General features: G+C 36.8%; 1 protein-coding gene across 2 annotated transcripts in view; it reads left to right on the top strand.

Annotated features, from left to right (window-relative positions):
• Positions 1-17650, top strand: part of PRKCB (protein kinase C beta) — a 677822-nt gene that overhangs the window by 479377 nt on the left and 180795 nt on the right. For both annotated transcript variants that reach the window (XM_001363029.4, XM_001363115.4), the window contains exon 10: positions 12423-12596. In XM_001363029.4, coding sequence (XP_001363066.1) covers positions 12423-12596 — 174 coding nt within the window. The remainder of the gene's footprint in view (positions 1-12422; positions 12597-17650) is intronic.

Below are 17650 nucleotides of genomic sequence, written 5' to 3'. Positions count from 1 at the left end.
CCCATCTAATCTTCTGCAGCTCTTGTCTCTTTGCCAAGAAGCTGCTTAGGTACAGATATGGCCTGGGGGTTGACAAGCATGGCATGCTGACATCACTTCAGTATGTCCAATCAATCTCTCAGAATCCTTCCCCTTCAGGACTAGGGTCACCTCAGCAAACAACTTAAAGCAGCCCAGCATCATTTACTAGACCTTACTCTACAGGAACTGCTTTTGTTTTCATATTTAAAAGGGGGAAATTCTAACTGGGGGGAAATATTTAAATATGGTCATCCTTATTGTTAACTGAAAGCTATAACTCTCTATTTTATTCTCCATGATGATGATAGTAATCACTTTGATACTACAGATGATCATTTAACTGATTGCTCAGATCATAGCCTCTTAAGACAGTCTTTTATGAATTACCTTATTCCTCTCCTCCTCAAAAAATTATCAACTTGTAATCAATCATCTGATGATGACAAAAGCTGACATTTATAAAAGCACTTTCAAGCTTAGAACTATCCTCTGATTATTAAGATGCTCACCAATACTATTTACCACAGAATGTCAGGATTAGATTTCAAGTAAGAGAAATATTCACCAAAAATGGTAAATCATAGAATATCAAAGCTATAAGAAATTTTAGAGGCTATCTAGTTCAAGCCATACCTGGACTGATACCATCTATTCTTATGATAACACCACGGGAAATACCCCATTCTAAAATCTAATTGAGTTTCTATTACCTAACAAGGATCTCCTTTAATACATACCTAAGTAGTCATTGAAGCTATCCTTGAAGCTCTCCAGTAAGGGAAAGTCCACTCCTTTTTGAAAGGAATTTGCCTTTTTAGGTAGCATAAAAAGTTAGAGTTTTCCCTTATATTAATTTAAATTTATATTGTTTTACTTCCTTCCATGGTATGTAATTCTTCCCTCCAGGGCACATATTTCAAATGTTAGAATATAACTATTATACCCCCACTAAGTATTTTCCTATCCAAATTGAAACATGTCCAGTTCCTTCAAATGTATTTCATGTGACCTTTTTTCAAGACCCTTTCCCATCTTTGCTACCCTTTTCTGGATGCCCTCTAGTTCATCACTCCTCCTAAAGTATAAAATCTGGAGTCAACAGACCTGGATTCACCTGCCTCTGACCCTTACTACGTATGTAACCTTTCTAAGGAAAGCATTTAACCTCTTGGCTTTAACAGTTGAACTAGATGCCCGCTGATTTCCTTTCTAGCTCTAAATCTATAATTCTATGAAGCAAAGCAAATCTTCCAGTTGTGATCTGGAAGATCTTTCCAGATCTTATGGCTCTCAATGAAACTTAATATTATATTTATCTTGTCTGTCATATCACAGTATTGCTTTTATTTATTCTTTAGATCACTATAGTTCATGTATAAAAGTATGTAGCTGCTCAAGTATGCTTTTGCTTAAGACTTTTTGTCACCTTCTCCCAACTGTATTCTACTCTGAACCTGGAAATGTCTTCCTTTCTTAATCCACAATTTCTTTCTCCTTATTTCTCTGAAAACTGTAATCAAATCAGCACTCATTACCTCTACACAAGATGTGATTCTAGTGGAAAACTCTCTGGTTCCACTCAGCATCTGTGGGATTTCCCAAACCATAACTCTCTTTCCTAGCCACTACTCCCTTATATGTATTATTTCCTCCATTAGAATGCAAGCTCTTTCATGGCAGAGTCTGGCTCACCTTTCTATTTGTATCCCCAGCATGGAGCTTGACATATAATAAGTGCACCTAATACATTCTTTTATTCATTCATACATTTGAGCTTTAGTTCACAAAATCCATTAGATTCTCTTCAGACAAAGTAATATTTAAACACGTATCCCTCTTCTTGTACTTGAGAAACTGATTTTTTCAACCTAAGTGTTCAGAGTTTAATTTATCCATATCCAATTTCATATTTATAAAAATTCAGCTCATTTTTCAAGCTTGCTGATATCTTTTTGGATATCGATTCTTTCTTATCATATATTTGCTCTCTCCTAGTTATGTCATCTCATTACCATGTATTCTTCATCCAAGTAATTGATAAAAATATTAAATAGCCAAGGAGCAGAGAATTATCATAAGGGAACTCTCCCTTTTTCCAACTGAACCCAAACCACTGATTACTATTCTTTGTGTGAGGCCATTTAACTAGTTTTTAACCCAATTATATGTACATATACATATTTCTATGTTGTCCATAAGAATAGCACAAGAAAGTTGTCAAATGTTTCCCTAAAATTGAAGTAAGTTATATTTATAATAATCTCCTGAACCATTAATCTAATGACCCTGTCCAAAACAAACTGGTCAGTTTGGCATGATTTCTTCTAGAAAAGGTAAACTTACTCTTTGTGATCAATGCCCATTTTTCTATATCTTTCCTAACCATCATTAAATATTAAGCTTCTGAATTTTATTAGGATTTTGCCAACTTCACTAACCCAGATTTGCAAATTCCCTCTCTTTCACCTAAAAATGGAGCCATATTTATCATTCTGTAGTCTTATGGCAACTCTGAAAGTTTCCAAAGTCTTCCTCTGGTTAAAAAAAAAAGGGGGTATAGGGAAGAAACCAAGACAAAAAACAAACAAACAAACAAACAAACAAATAAACAAAAAACCTAAGGCATTTCCAAGGCTATTTATCTGAGGGATTTAGACAGATATTGACAGACCCTCAAATCTGTGAGATAACTTAGTGTGTGTTACTATCTATCTACATATAAGTATATATATATGTGTGTGTGTGTGTATAATATATATATATATACTATTTACATATATATAGCTTATATCAGTGTGTATATATTACATAGTATATAGAGAGTATATAGGAATATATAATAGTATAATATATAGTAGTATATATATAGTATATAGTATTATAGTATATAGTGTGTATATATATACATATGTGTATATATATATGAATATATATAGTATATTGCTATAACCCATAGGGTGTTATTCTTAAACCAATTTGAATGCAGCACTTACTACCCCTGTAACATTACATCAGTTAAATCCTGACTTTCAAGGACAACAATTGATCAGGCACATTCCACACTTAGCCTAAAGCCTGTGATTGATTGATCAATCCAATAGATCTTGTTCACACTTAGTTCACACTTCTGATTGATTTTTCTCACCTCAGAAAGCCTCATTTACTTTATGTGGGGTGAGGCAATTGACTAAGCAATTCATTTGGCTTCTATCTCCACTTTAGCATTCCTTGCAAGACTCTGTTCATTTTTTAGTCTTTCATTGCTTCTAACACATTGGAATAGCACTCTATCTTGCTTTTGCATTTGTTTATTATCTTCTTTTGGTTGCTGCTCCTACTTATATATATATATCTTTCAAAGATCCAAGTTTATTGATGAATTCCTTGTGTTATCTATATTAGTTTCAAGAGAACTTCCTCTCTTTTCATCATCACCAAATTTGTTTTTATTGTTGTCTTCATAATTTCATTCTTGAGAATTTCTATCTCTCTTGGACTGATTTCCCCGATAGAATTTTCAGATGGGATTTTTCTAGTCCTATCTTTGAACTCCTCACCCTCCCAAAATCTAGTGTATGCCTTAGATTATTACCCTTCCTCATCTTTTCACAAGATATCAAACGAAGAGGTAACTTTTCCCCATGGTTCCCATCATTTCTACTTTAACAACCATATTCTTTTAACTGGTGAGTATTGGGTCCAAAATAGTAGCTTTCTTGGTCCTTTTCCTCATCTTAATTTTTGAAAACCCACTCCCTGCCAAAACAAATAAACATACAAAATAAGGCAAAAAATCAAACTAAACTCTTAGTCGTTGACTAGGCAGAATCAAACAAATTAAGAAACAAGAAAACAGTGAAGAAAAGGCTTTTTTCGTGCTGTTTCCTGTTCAGGTTAGTTGATACTTTCCCCATCTTTTACTCTCTTTACCTCTTTCCTTTCCTTTCTTTTTTGTATTATACATTTGTAGTCAGTGGTTCTTCAGTTGGAAAACTTTGTTTTATATTATATTATATAAACCTCTTCATATTTCCATTTATACTTCCCATTTATCAATTTTACATTGTCATAATAGTCCATTATATTAATATATAATCATCTACTAGGCATTTGGTAACTAGTGAATGTACAAGTTGTTTTCATTTTTTTATTATCTCCAGCTCATTATACATATGATGAAACTGAGGTCAACATGGTTAAATGACTTGCCTTGAGCTATTGAATGTCTGAGGTCAGATTTGAACTCAGGAAGATGGGTCTTTCTGACACCTGACCTAGTGCTCAATTCACTGGATCACCAATATAAAATGGAAGAACCACAATGATTTAAACCCAAAACAAAATAAAATATAAAAAGAAGGTTGTGAAATTTTAATGACCAGGCTTGGCCCTAGGAAAGAAATAAGAGAATGTTTCTTCCTTGCTTCTTTGCAGGCGTAGGACTGTGGCTGTGCAACACTATAATGTATTAAACTTCGTTATTGAGTTGTTTAGTATTGCTAAACTATTTCCCCCCCAAACTCCATTTTTATTTTTTATTTTAGGGGATAACTCTCTTGGAGGAGAAATAGAGGGATATATTGAGGAAGGGAAGAGATGTAAAATGGAATATGTCAACAAAATTCAAAATGAGGCTTGCAAATAGTTTTCCAACTTTAGTATTCAAGTAATCCTGCCTTAGTGTAGGTTATGAGCAACATCTCTATATATTGACATTAGATGACACCTAGTAAGATTAATTATTTCCAACTGCTTTTCATTTTCTCTTAGGAGGTGACATTTCTGCTCCCAGAAGCTTAAAATGTTGACTAAAATTTCTTAAAATTGCAACTTCTAGATTCTTGAAAGATTCTCTCATAATCTAACCATTTAGGGAATTCAAATAGCTTTATTGTACACCTCACATTCTCTAGGATATGAGTATACTGTTCCTAATATTTTGATGACTTAATATATGTAATTTCCATTGCTTCCAAATCTTTGAGCCCCAGCATAGGAGAGTTTGATCTGTCTTCTTCTCTGTCATCCCCAAAGTCTAAGTGCTGGGCATCACTCAGGATATCTTTGGTGGCTGCTCACTTTTATGGTTAGCTAGCCCAGAAGGAATGATGGAATTGATTTTTCCCATGACTGTGTGATATTTCCCTGGCTTCCTATCTCCAAGTCTATAAGGCATCACCTGATTGTTGTTTAGAAACCACTATAACTTGACACTACAAGTGTCAAATTATTGAATGTGAGGATCATAAAACAGAGAATGATATCAGAGCTAGAGCAATTTTATAGAGGTCAACCATGAGGAAAACCCATTAGAAAACTGAAGCCCCAAAATGAGAAGGGATTTCCCCAAGGTAATATATATATATAAGAAAGGTGAAAAAATATTGGAATTTCATCGCAAGTTTTCTGACTCTAAGTCCAAAGATTTTTTCCACTATGCCAAGAAGCATACACATTTGTTGGTTGATTTCTCATCACTTCCATGAACAATGCTTGCTTACACTGGGATCTGACTCAGAAAAAAAATCATATAATCCTTTATAAAATGGAAATTCATTTGATTTCTTTGAATGTTTGACCTGAACATTAAGGTGAAGATGGGAAGAAAAAAGTGTCTCATCCACCTGGAAATCTGAATTAAGTGTCTGGCAAACAGCCTTTCTCTCTGATGAGGTTCCTTGCAAATTGCAGCCATGCATCTTCATAATATGTGGGGTGTCATTGGGCGTCTTTTAGGAGTTCTCGTTTGCCTGCTTTGATTAGGGAAAGAAAGTTATGATAGCAGGAGATATTATAGCCTCTTTTCATTATAATAAATACATAATAAAGATCAGCATGAATGCTTTAATATATTAGTGGCACAGTTTATTCCAGAGCAAAGAAAAGCTGATGAGAGTACACTGATCTCCCCTTTCTTTGAAATCACAGCACTTACTGGGCAGACCACACATTTTCACAGAGACTATATTGACTTCATAAGCAATACTTTCTCCTTTCCTGACTACATATCTTAGAGTAAGGAGGCACTTCTGAGCTACTCTCTCAGAAAAATTTATTGAAGATAGTCTGGAGCAAGATCATATTAAGAGATATCTCATCAACTGGAGTGACTGTTATAAAACTCAGACCAGTTATACTTAGTTTCCTGTTGTTGCCTATGGATATACAGAATAACTACCCATCAGTACACATTCTTTCAGGTACATACAGTCAAGACTGGTTTCCTGTGATCAGACCCAAATGGCCAAGTTCTGAGCAATAAGAGAATAATATTTTATCACCTGAGTGAGGGGGCCCTTGAAAATTCTTATAAGTCTTCCACCTTGGGTGCAGCTAGGTGGTTCAGCGGATTGAGAGCTAGGACTAGAAACAGGAAGTCCTGGGTTTAAATTTGACCTTAGACACTTCCCAGCTGTGTGACAAGTCACTTGACCCCCATTACCTGCCCTTACCATTCTTCTTCCTTGGAACCAATCCACAGTATTGATTCTAAGAAAGAAACTAAGGGTTTAAAAATGTCTTCCACCTCTAGAACCCTCAACATGTTTCACTCAGAAATAATCTACCTCACTGAAGCAGATACAAATGTCCAAGCAGATCACCAGTGTCCATTGTGTGCATTCTACTGATTCTTATTTATTAACTGCCTCTGCATAATAGAAAGGCTTCAGTAAATAAGAGTTTGGTTCAACTATGTGACTGTAGCTACATTTTTCTTTTCTCATTCTCCTGCTTATTTGTTTTTTCTTGGTCTGGGCATAGTTGACATCTTCTGGAGGTGGGGGCAAGATTCTCTACATGATTAGGATCGTGTCTTTTTATTTGTTTGTTTTGTTTTCATTTTTGTTCAGACTTCTGATTCCAACAGTTCAGGAAAATTCCTTGTGAGAACGTTTCCTTTACCAATGCAAACTGGCAACTGCTCTTCAACTTAGAGCCTTAAAAGAGTTTCCTCCAACATAGAGAAGTAAAGTGACTTGCTTGGAGTCACACAGATAGTATCTGAGGTAGGACCCAAACACGTCATACTCTCTACCCAACAGGTCACATTGCCATTCCTTTCAGTGTTATCCAACTCTTCACGACCCCTTTTTGGGGTTTTCTAGGCAGAGATTTCGAAGTGCTTTGCCATTTCCTTGTCCAGTTCATTTTATAGATGGGTAAACTGAGACATTTAGCCTTGTCTAGGGCTAAATGACCAGCCCACACAGTTAATAAGTGTCTGAGGCCATATTTGAACTCAGAAAGATGATTCTTCCTGTGTCCTTGTCCAGCATGTGCCACGTAGCTTCCCTGCCCTTTACCATTTCTTAATTCGCTCACATATCTACAACAAAGACATGTAAGGCAGGCATCAAAATCTTGCATTGTTCCTTCATTGTGCTCTCTCGCGCTCTCTCTCTCTCTCTCTCTCTCTCTCTCTCTCTCTCTCTCTCTCTCTCTCTCTCTCTCTCTTACTGTCTCTCTCTCCACCTGTCTCTCTTCTCTTTCTCTCCCTCCATCTCTTTCTCCTCTCTCTTTCTGACTTTCCTTGCTCTCTTGCTCCCTTTCCTCCTCTCTCTCTTTTCTCTCTCTCTCTCTCTCTCTCTCTCTCTCTCTCTCTCTCTCTCTCTCTCTCTCTCTCTCTCTGTCTCTCTGTCTGTCTGTCTATCTGTCTGTCTCTCTCTCTCTCCTACCTCTCTTTCTTCCTTTCTCTCTTCCCCCCTCTCTCTTCCCCACCCCTCTCCATTCCCAACCAGAATTGAAGCCTTTTGAAGTTAGAAAGCATATTTTGTCTCATGCCATCCCATATTACCGGAATCACAGGGTTGTACAAATGGCAAATAGGTGGGTAATAACTAGTTATAATTATATATCACATTCCCCTACCAGATGGTAAACTTTAAATGGGTAGGAGGAGCATATTAGATTAAATGTTCTTATTGAATTGCTCCATATAAAACCCAGGAAAGTTATGTTTGTTTTTTAATTAAATGGTGTTACTTCCTTAAAGGAAAGAACCATTTCTTATCCTTTTCATTCTATCCTGCACCTTACACATAGTAGGCATTTAATAAATCTTGGTTGAGTTGTGATTATTGTTTATAAACATTCAGTTGTTCTCCCTTGTCTAAAAAATGAAATATACACTTCTTAACCTGATATTAGACCTCAGGATCAGAGGTCATCTGCCTAAGTAGATTCTGACTCCACCTATCATACCACTCTTATCACATTCTCCTCCATGCTTCAAGAATACAGGACTATTCTCCAACTTGTATAAAGGCCCATGCTCTTCCACTTCCATGCCTTTTTTTATGCGATTCCTTCCATCTTAGATGCCCTTCCCTGTACCCACTTCTCTGTTTCTTTTATCATTCAAAGTGTTCCTCAGGCCATACTTCTTCATTTTACAGAGGAAGACACTGAGGCACAGAGAGTGTAATTGACTTGCCCAGGATTTAAGAGACTATACCACACAGCCAGAACATGTCTGAAGTGAGTTTAGAACCCAAATCTCTGATTTCAGGTTCAGTTCTCAATCTATTGCAAGAACTATTATTTTGGTGTGGTCTCCAAAGTGAGTGATCTCTTCTCATTTAATCTCATAGTGCTTTCTATTCCTCTCATAGGCTTATTATTATCTATATCTATATGATATTTTATTCCATCATTGCCTTTAATGGAGATTCTAGTCTAGTAGGAGAGTATGATACACATAATACAAAATGATATATATTAAGTATATAATAGGAGTATAAGCAAAGTGTTTTGTGAGGTCCAAAGTTGGAAAGGTCCTTACTGTCTGAGGGAAATTAGGGAAAGCTTCCTTGAGGAGATAACATTTACCCTGGGATTTAAAAGGGATAGTAAAAATTCAACAGGTGAAAGGGGACAGGTAGAAGCAACCTCCTTCAGCAAAACAATGGTGATGGGAAATAATGTTATGTAGATGAGGTTCAGAGGGAAGTCCAAGTTAGTGGAGAGTTTGTAGATCAAAGGTGGTAGGGAATATAGAGTTGAAAACACTGGATAGCACCAAAATGGAGTTGGCTTTGAGCTCTAGGTGAGGATATTAGAACTCTATTCAGTAAGAAATAGGGAGCCATTGAAGAATTTTGAGCCCTAAAGTGACTGGACCTATAAATGGAGATTATTCTGGTAATATCATGAAAGATGGATTGTAGGAATTAGAGAGTGGAGACAACTAGTATGATTAGAAGGCTAATCATGCCATTTGGTGCTGCCATTATAAATGTCTCATTACCACCATGGGCCACCTTTGTAAGAGTCTCATTACTAGAGAGTCTTATTACTAGATATTTACAATGGTGACAGTGTAATAAAGAACAGGAGACAAAAGAGAGAGATGTTGTAGAGGCATAATTACCAGGATCTAATAACTGACTAGATGTAAGGGGTATGGTTTTTTCTTATTCTCTTTTCTGAGGATATAGTTATTCATAGTCTTATTCCTTCCTTTTAGAGAATCTAATGCTATTCCTTTTACCCCCATACTAATTGCTCCTGGTACTAGAGGCTTGATTGTTTGTTTGTTTTCTTTTTTTAACTACTCATTTTTATCTGTTAGTTTTTCTTACAAAGTTTTGCCTATTTCTGTCTTGCCCGAACCCTTGACTTAGTTGTTTGTTTGGCAACTTTATTTGGTAAACTTGTTGCCACTTTGAAGTGATATCAAGGACCTGGTCCAAATGAAAACCACTCAAGTCTACTGTCAGAAGCAAATGGGTTGCTCCAAGATAACCTCAAGGTTATAACAAATGAGATAGTAGATGATAATATCACAGAAAGAAAAAATGAATTCAGAAGGACGAATAGTTTTAGGGGAAAATAAAGAACTTTATTTTATACACTCTGAGGAACTGATGAGACATCCAGGTATAGACATCCCATAGGTAGTTGTAGATGTAACTTTGTAACTCATATTTGGTAAAGAAAAAGTCAAGTTCACAAAAGTTAGAGACATGGGAATCACCAAGATCACCAAAGGAAAGCGAGGACAGGAAAGGAAAGGATATCCATGTTAATAAGTTAGAAAGAAAATGAGGATCCAGCAAAGGAAACAGAAGTGTTAGTCATGGGAGTGGAAGGTATAGTATTTCTGAAACCAAGGAGAGAATATTTAGGAATAAGGAATAGTCAACTATTTCACAAATTTATAAAATTCAAGAAAAATGAAGACTGGAAAAGGGGTCTTTGATTTTTTGAGGTGGGAGGTCCTTGGAGATCACAATGGGAAGGGACACTGTGACATATTTTTCCTCTCTATCCTCAAATTCCTAGCAGTTTGCTGTAGTTTTTAATGGGAGGTGGGATGGAATGTGGCAGGGGCAGTTATCTTTAGACTGTTTTCTTCAATATAAAGAATGCAAGAGTGTAGAAATTCTTTCAGTGATACAGATCAGCAATTCCTCTGAAACATATAGTTCTGTCATGGTAAAAGACCACAGTTCATAAGTCTAGGATAGAGGTCAGATAGAGAAGTTTTATTTTTTATTACAATTTCTGTCAGGAAAAGATCTATTAATTGACAGCATTCCTATGTCTTTCTTCTAAATTACACTCCTGAAATACCAACTGACTCTTGGACAGCTCAGACTAGATGTCCCATAGACATTTCAACTGTACATATCCAAAGCAGAACTAATTATCTTTTACCCCAAACCCTTCCCTCTCCTCAGATTTTCTCTTACTATCAGAGGTACCATTATGGTACTAGTTACTAAGTTTGCAACCTCATTGTTGTCCTCAAATCATCCTTTTTTAAAACCCTTACCTTTTGTCTTAGAATTAATACTCTGTATTGGTTCCAAGGCGGAAGAGTGGTAAGGACTGGGCAATGGGGGTTAAGTGACTTGCCCAGGGTCACACAGCTAGGAAGTGTCTGAGGCCAGATTTGAACCTAAGGAGTTCCCATCTCTAAGCCTGGTTTTCAATCCAATGAACTACCCAACTGCCCCCTTAACTCACTCTTTTTAAAAATTATTTGTTTTTTATAGTTTCTAAACAATTTTTTAAAATTGTTTATTTTTCAGTTACATGTAGAAACAATTTTTAACAGTTGCTTACTGACATTTTAGAATTCAACTTTTCTCCCTTCCTCTTCTCCTCCCCTTACTGTTGGTCATGTCATGATACAAGCCATATATCACACACATGATAGAAATCTCATGAAGGAAATATAGTGGAAGATGGCATGCTTTGATCCGTGCTCAGAGTCCATAGGTTCCATTTTTAGCTGCCACAACTCACTCTTATCCCATATACACATACACAATCAGTTACCAAATCTTATCATTTTCATCTCTACATTTCTTATACATACATATGCACAAATATATATGTGTATTATGTAAGTATATATGTCTGTATACACTATACACACATACTTTTCTTTTCAGTTACTTAAGCACTACTCTTAAAAAACATTACTTTGGTGAATATAAACTATCAACTCTCACTTCTTTTTTTGGACTATTGCAGTGGTCTCCTAATTGTTCTCCTTATTTCAAGTTTTTCTGGATTTTGCTCTATCCCCAGCACAACTGCCAAAATGATATTCCTTAAGTGCAGAACTGATCATCAGATCCCCTTTTCAATAAACTTCAATGGCTCCTTATTAGTTCTATGATAAGATTTGATATTTAAAACTCATCACAACCATGTCTCTCTCTTTTTCCTTCTACCCACCCTTCCTTCCTTCTTCCTTACTTTTTTACCCCTTGACCTCCTTCTTTTCTTCTATCCTTCCATTCTTCCCTCCTCCTTACTCTTTCTTCTCTCTCCTTCCTCCTTTCCTTCCCAAGGAAAGTGACTATTTAATTTTTGTACTTTCCCCCCATCTATCTTCCTTTCTTCCTCCTTCTTTCCTTCTTTCATTCCTCTTCCCCTCTCCCTGATCTCCCCTTCCTTTCCTCTTTTTTTCCCTCCCTCCTAGGAATATGGGTTGAGGCTTAGTTATCTGTCATTGGCCTTAGGAAGCAAAGCAAGACACATTTGTGTTTTTTTCCCCTATGGCTAGAATAGGAGGGGAAGTGGAAAAGGATAGAAACATGAACGTGAGTTGGGGGGAGGATAGATAAATAATAGATGATATATTACTTTTATGAAGTGAATTTATTTATAGACATAGTCATTCATGCCATGAAAGGAAAGATACATGGCCTCTACTCTCCTTTTCTTCACAAGGTTAAATGACTTACCCAAGATTATACATCCTCTATGTGTAAGAGACAGGACTTGAACATAGTTTTTCCAGATGTTCAGGTTGGTCTTCTATCCACCCTATATCACTGCCTCTCCTGTAGGTTGCATATAATAGGGATATAATAAATGCTTACTGGATATTGGGTAAATCATTGCCCCAAAGCCTCCTAATTGTCACCATCTCTTATTTGTAGGTCATGCTTTCAGAAAGAAAAGGCACTGATGAACTCTATGCTGTGAAGATCCTGAAGAAAGATGTTGTGATCCAAGATGATGATGTGGAATGTACAATGGTAGAGAAGAGAGTGCTTGCTCTTGCTGGGAAGCCTCCATTCCTGACACAGCTTCACTCTTGTTTCCAGACAATGGTAACTCTTCTGCTGATGATAATTCTATTTTGTGTATAGTTATAATGACTCATATTTCTATCATGCCAAAAGGCACTAAAGTATTGTAGAAGAAGTCATGAATTTGGAGTCAGAGAAGCTGGGTCTAAATCCTAGCTTGGCTGCTTTTTTGCTGACTTTGGAATTTTCTTCTTCAGCCCTCACTTTCAGCTGTTTAAATAATCATCTCTATGCGGATGATTCCCCCAAAATCTATACATTCAACCCACATCTCTCTCCTGAACCCCCAGTACTCCATTCCTGCATTTTGGAAATCTCCTTCTGGATGCCCCATTGTTCATCCAATATGAAACTTATTATAGTTTCCCCCAAATTCATCCCTTATTAGGGGCAGCTTGGTGGCTCAGTGCATTGAAAACCAGACTTGAAAACAAGAGTTAAAATCTAGTCTCAGACACTTCCCAGCTTTCATTTAACCTCAAGTGCCTATCCCTTACCACTCTTCTTCCTTGGAACCAATGCACAGGATTGAGTCTAAAATGGAAGGAAAAGGTTTTATTTTTTAAAAATTAATTCCTCGTCCAAACTTCTATCTATTGATGGCACCTCCATTCTTTCCATTATCCAGGTTCACAACATTGCCCATTCCTACCCCCATCATTTTCATTTATGAATTCTAATGCCACCACATTGCTCACATCTATTCCCATTTCTCTACTCACAGGGTCACTGTCTGGTTCAGAGCCTGATTACCTCTCACCTAGACCATTACAATTGTCTTTTAATCCATCTCTCTGTCTCTGTATCCCTCCCATCTATCTTCAATATCCTGCCAATCTAAATGTCCTAAGGCTTAGGTCTGACCATGTCATAGCCCTGCCAAAATAGCCTTTAAGAGATCCCTATTTCCTCTAGTATGAAATGTGGGGCCCTTCACTTTTTGGCTTCTACCTTCCTGTACAAGTTTAGAAACATTATTCTTCTTTACCTACCTTTGGTTCTACTCAGGTTTGTCAGCTAGCTGTTTGTTAAACCTAATAGGCCTTTTACGACCTCCATGCTCCTTGCATAAGTTTTCGTCCAAGAGTGGAATGGACTCCTGCCTCACCTCCACCTTTTAGAAGGCCTGGCTTCCTCCAGCGTTCAGCTCAGGGGCTACCTTCTACAGGAAACCTTTCCTGATCTAGCCAGTCCTTTCTCTCTCTCACTCCTGAGATGACTTTTTATTTGTCTGGGCTCCTTCTGTGTAATCATAGGAAAAGGGAAGCTTCTTAAGGAAGGGGATCTTTCATTTTTGCCTTTTTTATCCCTAACAACTTGGTTGTCAACTTAATAAACATATATTGAATTGACTCAAAACAGTACTATAGGAAGGACCTCTAGATCTTATGGACCCTTTGAAATAGGTAAACAAAGTATTATCATTTCTAGTTGGTAGATGAGAAAACTCAGTCTCAGAACATGTTGCAACTTCTTCATAGTTTACCTAATTAGACCTGATAGATTAAGGTCTCGAACCTAGATCTTCTTACTCTAAATTCATGCCATAGTGGGCAGCTGGGTGGCTCAGTGAATTAAGAATCAGGCCCAGAGATGGGAGTTCCTGGGTTCCAATCTGGCCTCAGACATTTCCTGGCTGTGTGACCCTGGGCAAGTCACTCAACCCTCATTGTCTAGTTCTTACTCCTCTTCTGCCCTGGAATCAGTACACAGTATTTATTCTAAGACAGAAGGTAAGGGCTTTATACAAAATAAACATAAATAAATAAATTCATGTCATAACAAAGGACTGATCAAATTCAGTTCTTTCCTGGCTGTACTTTAATATTAGCAACTTGGGATTTTAAAGAGGCTGGCCCAAGTGACTATTGCTGCCTACTAGAATCTGGGCCTGAATTATCCACATAAAATCTGTTTGAGGCCAAGAAACTACTTATTTGATGACAATAATCGTTCATATTTCTATAGTGCCTTATAGTTGGCAAAGATCTATCACCATCGTGTGAGGTAGAAAGGGGAGGTATTATTATGGTCATTTATTTGATAAATAGGAAACTGAGGCTCAAAGAAATGAAATGATTTGCCTTGGGCCACAAAGCTAGTGAGAGGCATTATAAACCAGGTCTCCTGGCTTCAGGTTCATTGCTCACTCTGTACATCACACTGAATTTCCTGATGCTTACCTAGATTGGAGTGCCAATGAAAACTTTAAGAAGATCAAGGTGAAAAACATCTTTCAAACAACTGAGAATTGCCTCCCTATGTCAGCAAAATGTTTGTTACAGGCCAGATTCATCTCTGATTGGGACAATGATCAAAGGTCAAGAACATCTCCAGATTTCCATTTTTTTTCCCTAGGCAGCCACAAATTTATCTCAATACTTCTTGAGACAGTTTTGTTTATCTTTTATCACCTCCTAATGTTAAGCTTTCAATAGGTTTACCACTTGCTGTGGGAAAGAGTTCTTTTTTGTCCTTAAAATGTCTATTTTCAGGGAAGAACTGGCCATTCTAGCATTCTGAGCTTTGGTGAGCAAGCCCCAAATCACCCTATACTTTTTAAGGTTTTATAAACATTGATCAGCACCTAGAGAGGAATAAGATAAACAAGAATGAACCTTGATTCCAGGGTCCTAGGTTTAACTTCTGACTTAATACTTATTAGCTACTCCAGATCTATCAGCCTCAGTTTCTTCAGCTGTAAAATGGAGATAATAACCTATTTCAGAGGGTATTAGTGAAGAAAAACTGTGTAAATACAAGATACATGCATATATTTGTAAATATACATATAATTATGCATCTTTCTCAAATTTGAAGTCATCAAATCTCAACCTGGGCTACCCAAAATCCCTGGAGCTTCTTACACAATGTCAATACAGCTTGAGAAATACCCAGAACATTTTCATTCTGAAATTGATCTTGATTCACTTCATTTTTTGTAAATTAATGCATCAGGACCTCTTTATCATGTTGGTATCATGTGATGGTAGTTAAAACCCATGAGCTAAGTTTAACCTGGATGCATCTCACCCATTGGGATTTATGTTTTAAAGGGTATCAGTTGATCTGTGCTATACTTAACACCATATAATAGTGAGACAAGTTGTATCAAAGGGATATGATTTGATTTACTCTGGGAGATCTTGAGGAAGAGACTATATCCATGTTGGTGAACCTATGGCATGTGTGCCAGAGTGACCACTCAGAGCCCTCTCTGCACTGTCTGCCTAAGGGTACTTATGGTCATGAAGACTAGTGAATTTTAGAACAGGAAGTTGCCTTTATACCATAGATCACCTTATGTCAGAGCTGGAAGGACTATTAGAACAGAGTATCCAAGTTAAAAGGAACCTTAGAGATATGATCTACTTCAATTCACTTATTATAGACACAAGGACACTGAGCCCCAGACTGGGGCACTGAGAATAATGTCTGTGTCTTATCTGTCACTGCATCCATGCATGCCACTTAGCTCTTTGCCTTGCACGTAGTCAGCACTTAATAAATATGTGTTGAATCGAATTGAATTTGTTGAATTGAACTGCCCAAGGTCAGAGTTACACCAGGAAAATTTCATTGCTGCCAGGAAGCATATTTAATTCCTGTTCTTAAAGCGTAGGTTGTATAGTTCCCCTGAAGCAGAGCCTTCTCAGAGATGATAAAGGAGTTTGAGGCAATTTGTTTTGTGACTTAAATACAAAAAAACTCACAAAGCCTCCCTCTGAAAGAGAAAACAGAGTTTGGGCAGCTCTGAATTGGCCAAAATGTCATTTGTGTTTCACAGAGTGAAATTAACTTAAGCAAGGCTATCGCCGGTGGTCCAGTCCCATTGGGGGGGGGGGGAAATGCATGCTTTTAAAACAAACTAACCACACACACACACACACACACACACACACACACACACACACATCTGTCCTTATGGGCTGTTCCATAGGACCACTTCAAAAATGATAGTGTCTGATAATGAGGTATTGTCCGTATTTAAGCATGGGGTCTCACAGTGACTGTGCTCTCCTGTATTGCAAGACATTGTATGACATGATAATGATAAGAGCTTTAGACTAGGAGACAGGAAATGAAGGTTCAAGTTTTGGCTCTGTCACTCATGAGCTAAAATAACCTTGAACAAATTTCTTCCATTCTACAGGCCTGTGTCCTCATCTTTAAAATGAGAGGTTTGAACAAAATGATCTCTAATGTTCCTTCTACTTTGGACATTCAATATTCTATTTTGCAGCCCTGATTCTCTATGTTCCAAGTTTCCTTCTCTCTCTAAAATTTATTTGATCTCTTTTTTTAAAGACCTTTCTAAGGTTGAGAGTAGGGTATTTAGGTACCTTAGTGCCTAACATAGTGTCTGCTATATACATACATATATATATATATATATATATATATATATATATATATATATGTCTTATATATATGCTTAAAAATGCTTGCTGCTAGATTTGTTACCATTCTGTACTCTATGATCTTAGTTGTAAAATCAAAGCTGTTGATACAGAAATAGATAAGTGTTATTTATATAGGTTCTACAGATTTGAGGTCATATTCATTTGATGGAAAAATGCTTAAAATTTCCTCTAACTCTAACTCTAGCTCCTGTACTAATGTACTTTGCTTCCTTTTTTATATCTCTTCCATTTTGGGCTTCTTCTAGATTAGATTAAACCTACCTAACCTAGATTTCACATAAATCTAACCAACTCATATGGTATTCATTCACTCATTCTACAGTATTTTTGAGCATATAATATGGGTAAGATTCTGTGCTGGGTACTAATAAGTAGCAAAATATGAATAAGATCTGAACCCTTTGTGAAACTTACAGTTGAGAAAGAAATACATTTTATATGGAAATATAGTGCAAAGTAGAATGTGATGAGTGTAAGGCAGGTATGCTAAAGTATTAAAGCAGTTCATTTTATTTTTTTTTTAAACCCTTACTTTCTGTCTTGGAATCAATACTGTGTATTGGTTCCAAAAGAGAAGAGAGTAAGGTCTAGGCAATGGAGGTTAAGTGACTTGCTCAGGGTTATATAATTAGGAAGTGTCTGAGGCTAGAT

Source organism: Monodelphis domestica, chromosome 7, assembly GCF_027887165.1.
Source record: "Monodelphis domestica isolate mMonDom1 chromosome 7, mMonDom1.pri, whole genome shotgun sequence".
NCBI classification, from domain to species: domain Eukaryota; kingdom Metazoa; phylum Chordata; class Mammalia; order Didelphimorphia; family Didelphidae; genus Monodelphis; species Monodelphis domestica.
The sequence above is the reverse complement of the archived record's forward strand: the minus strand, read 5'-3'. Positions and strand labels throughout refer to the sequence as shown.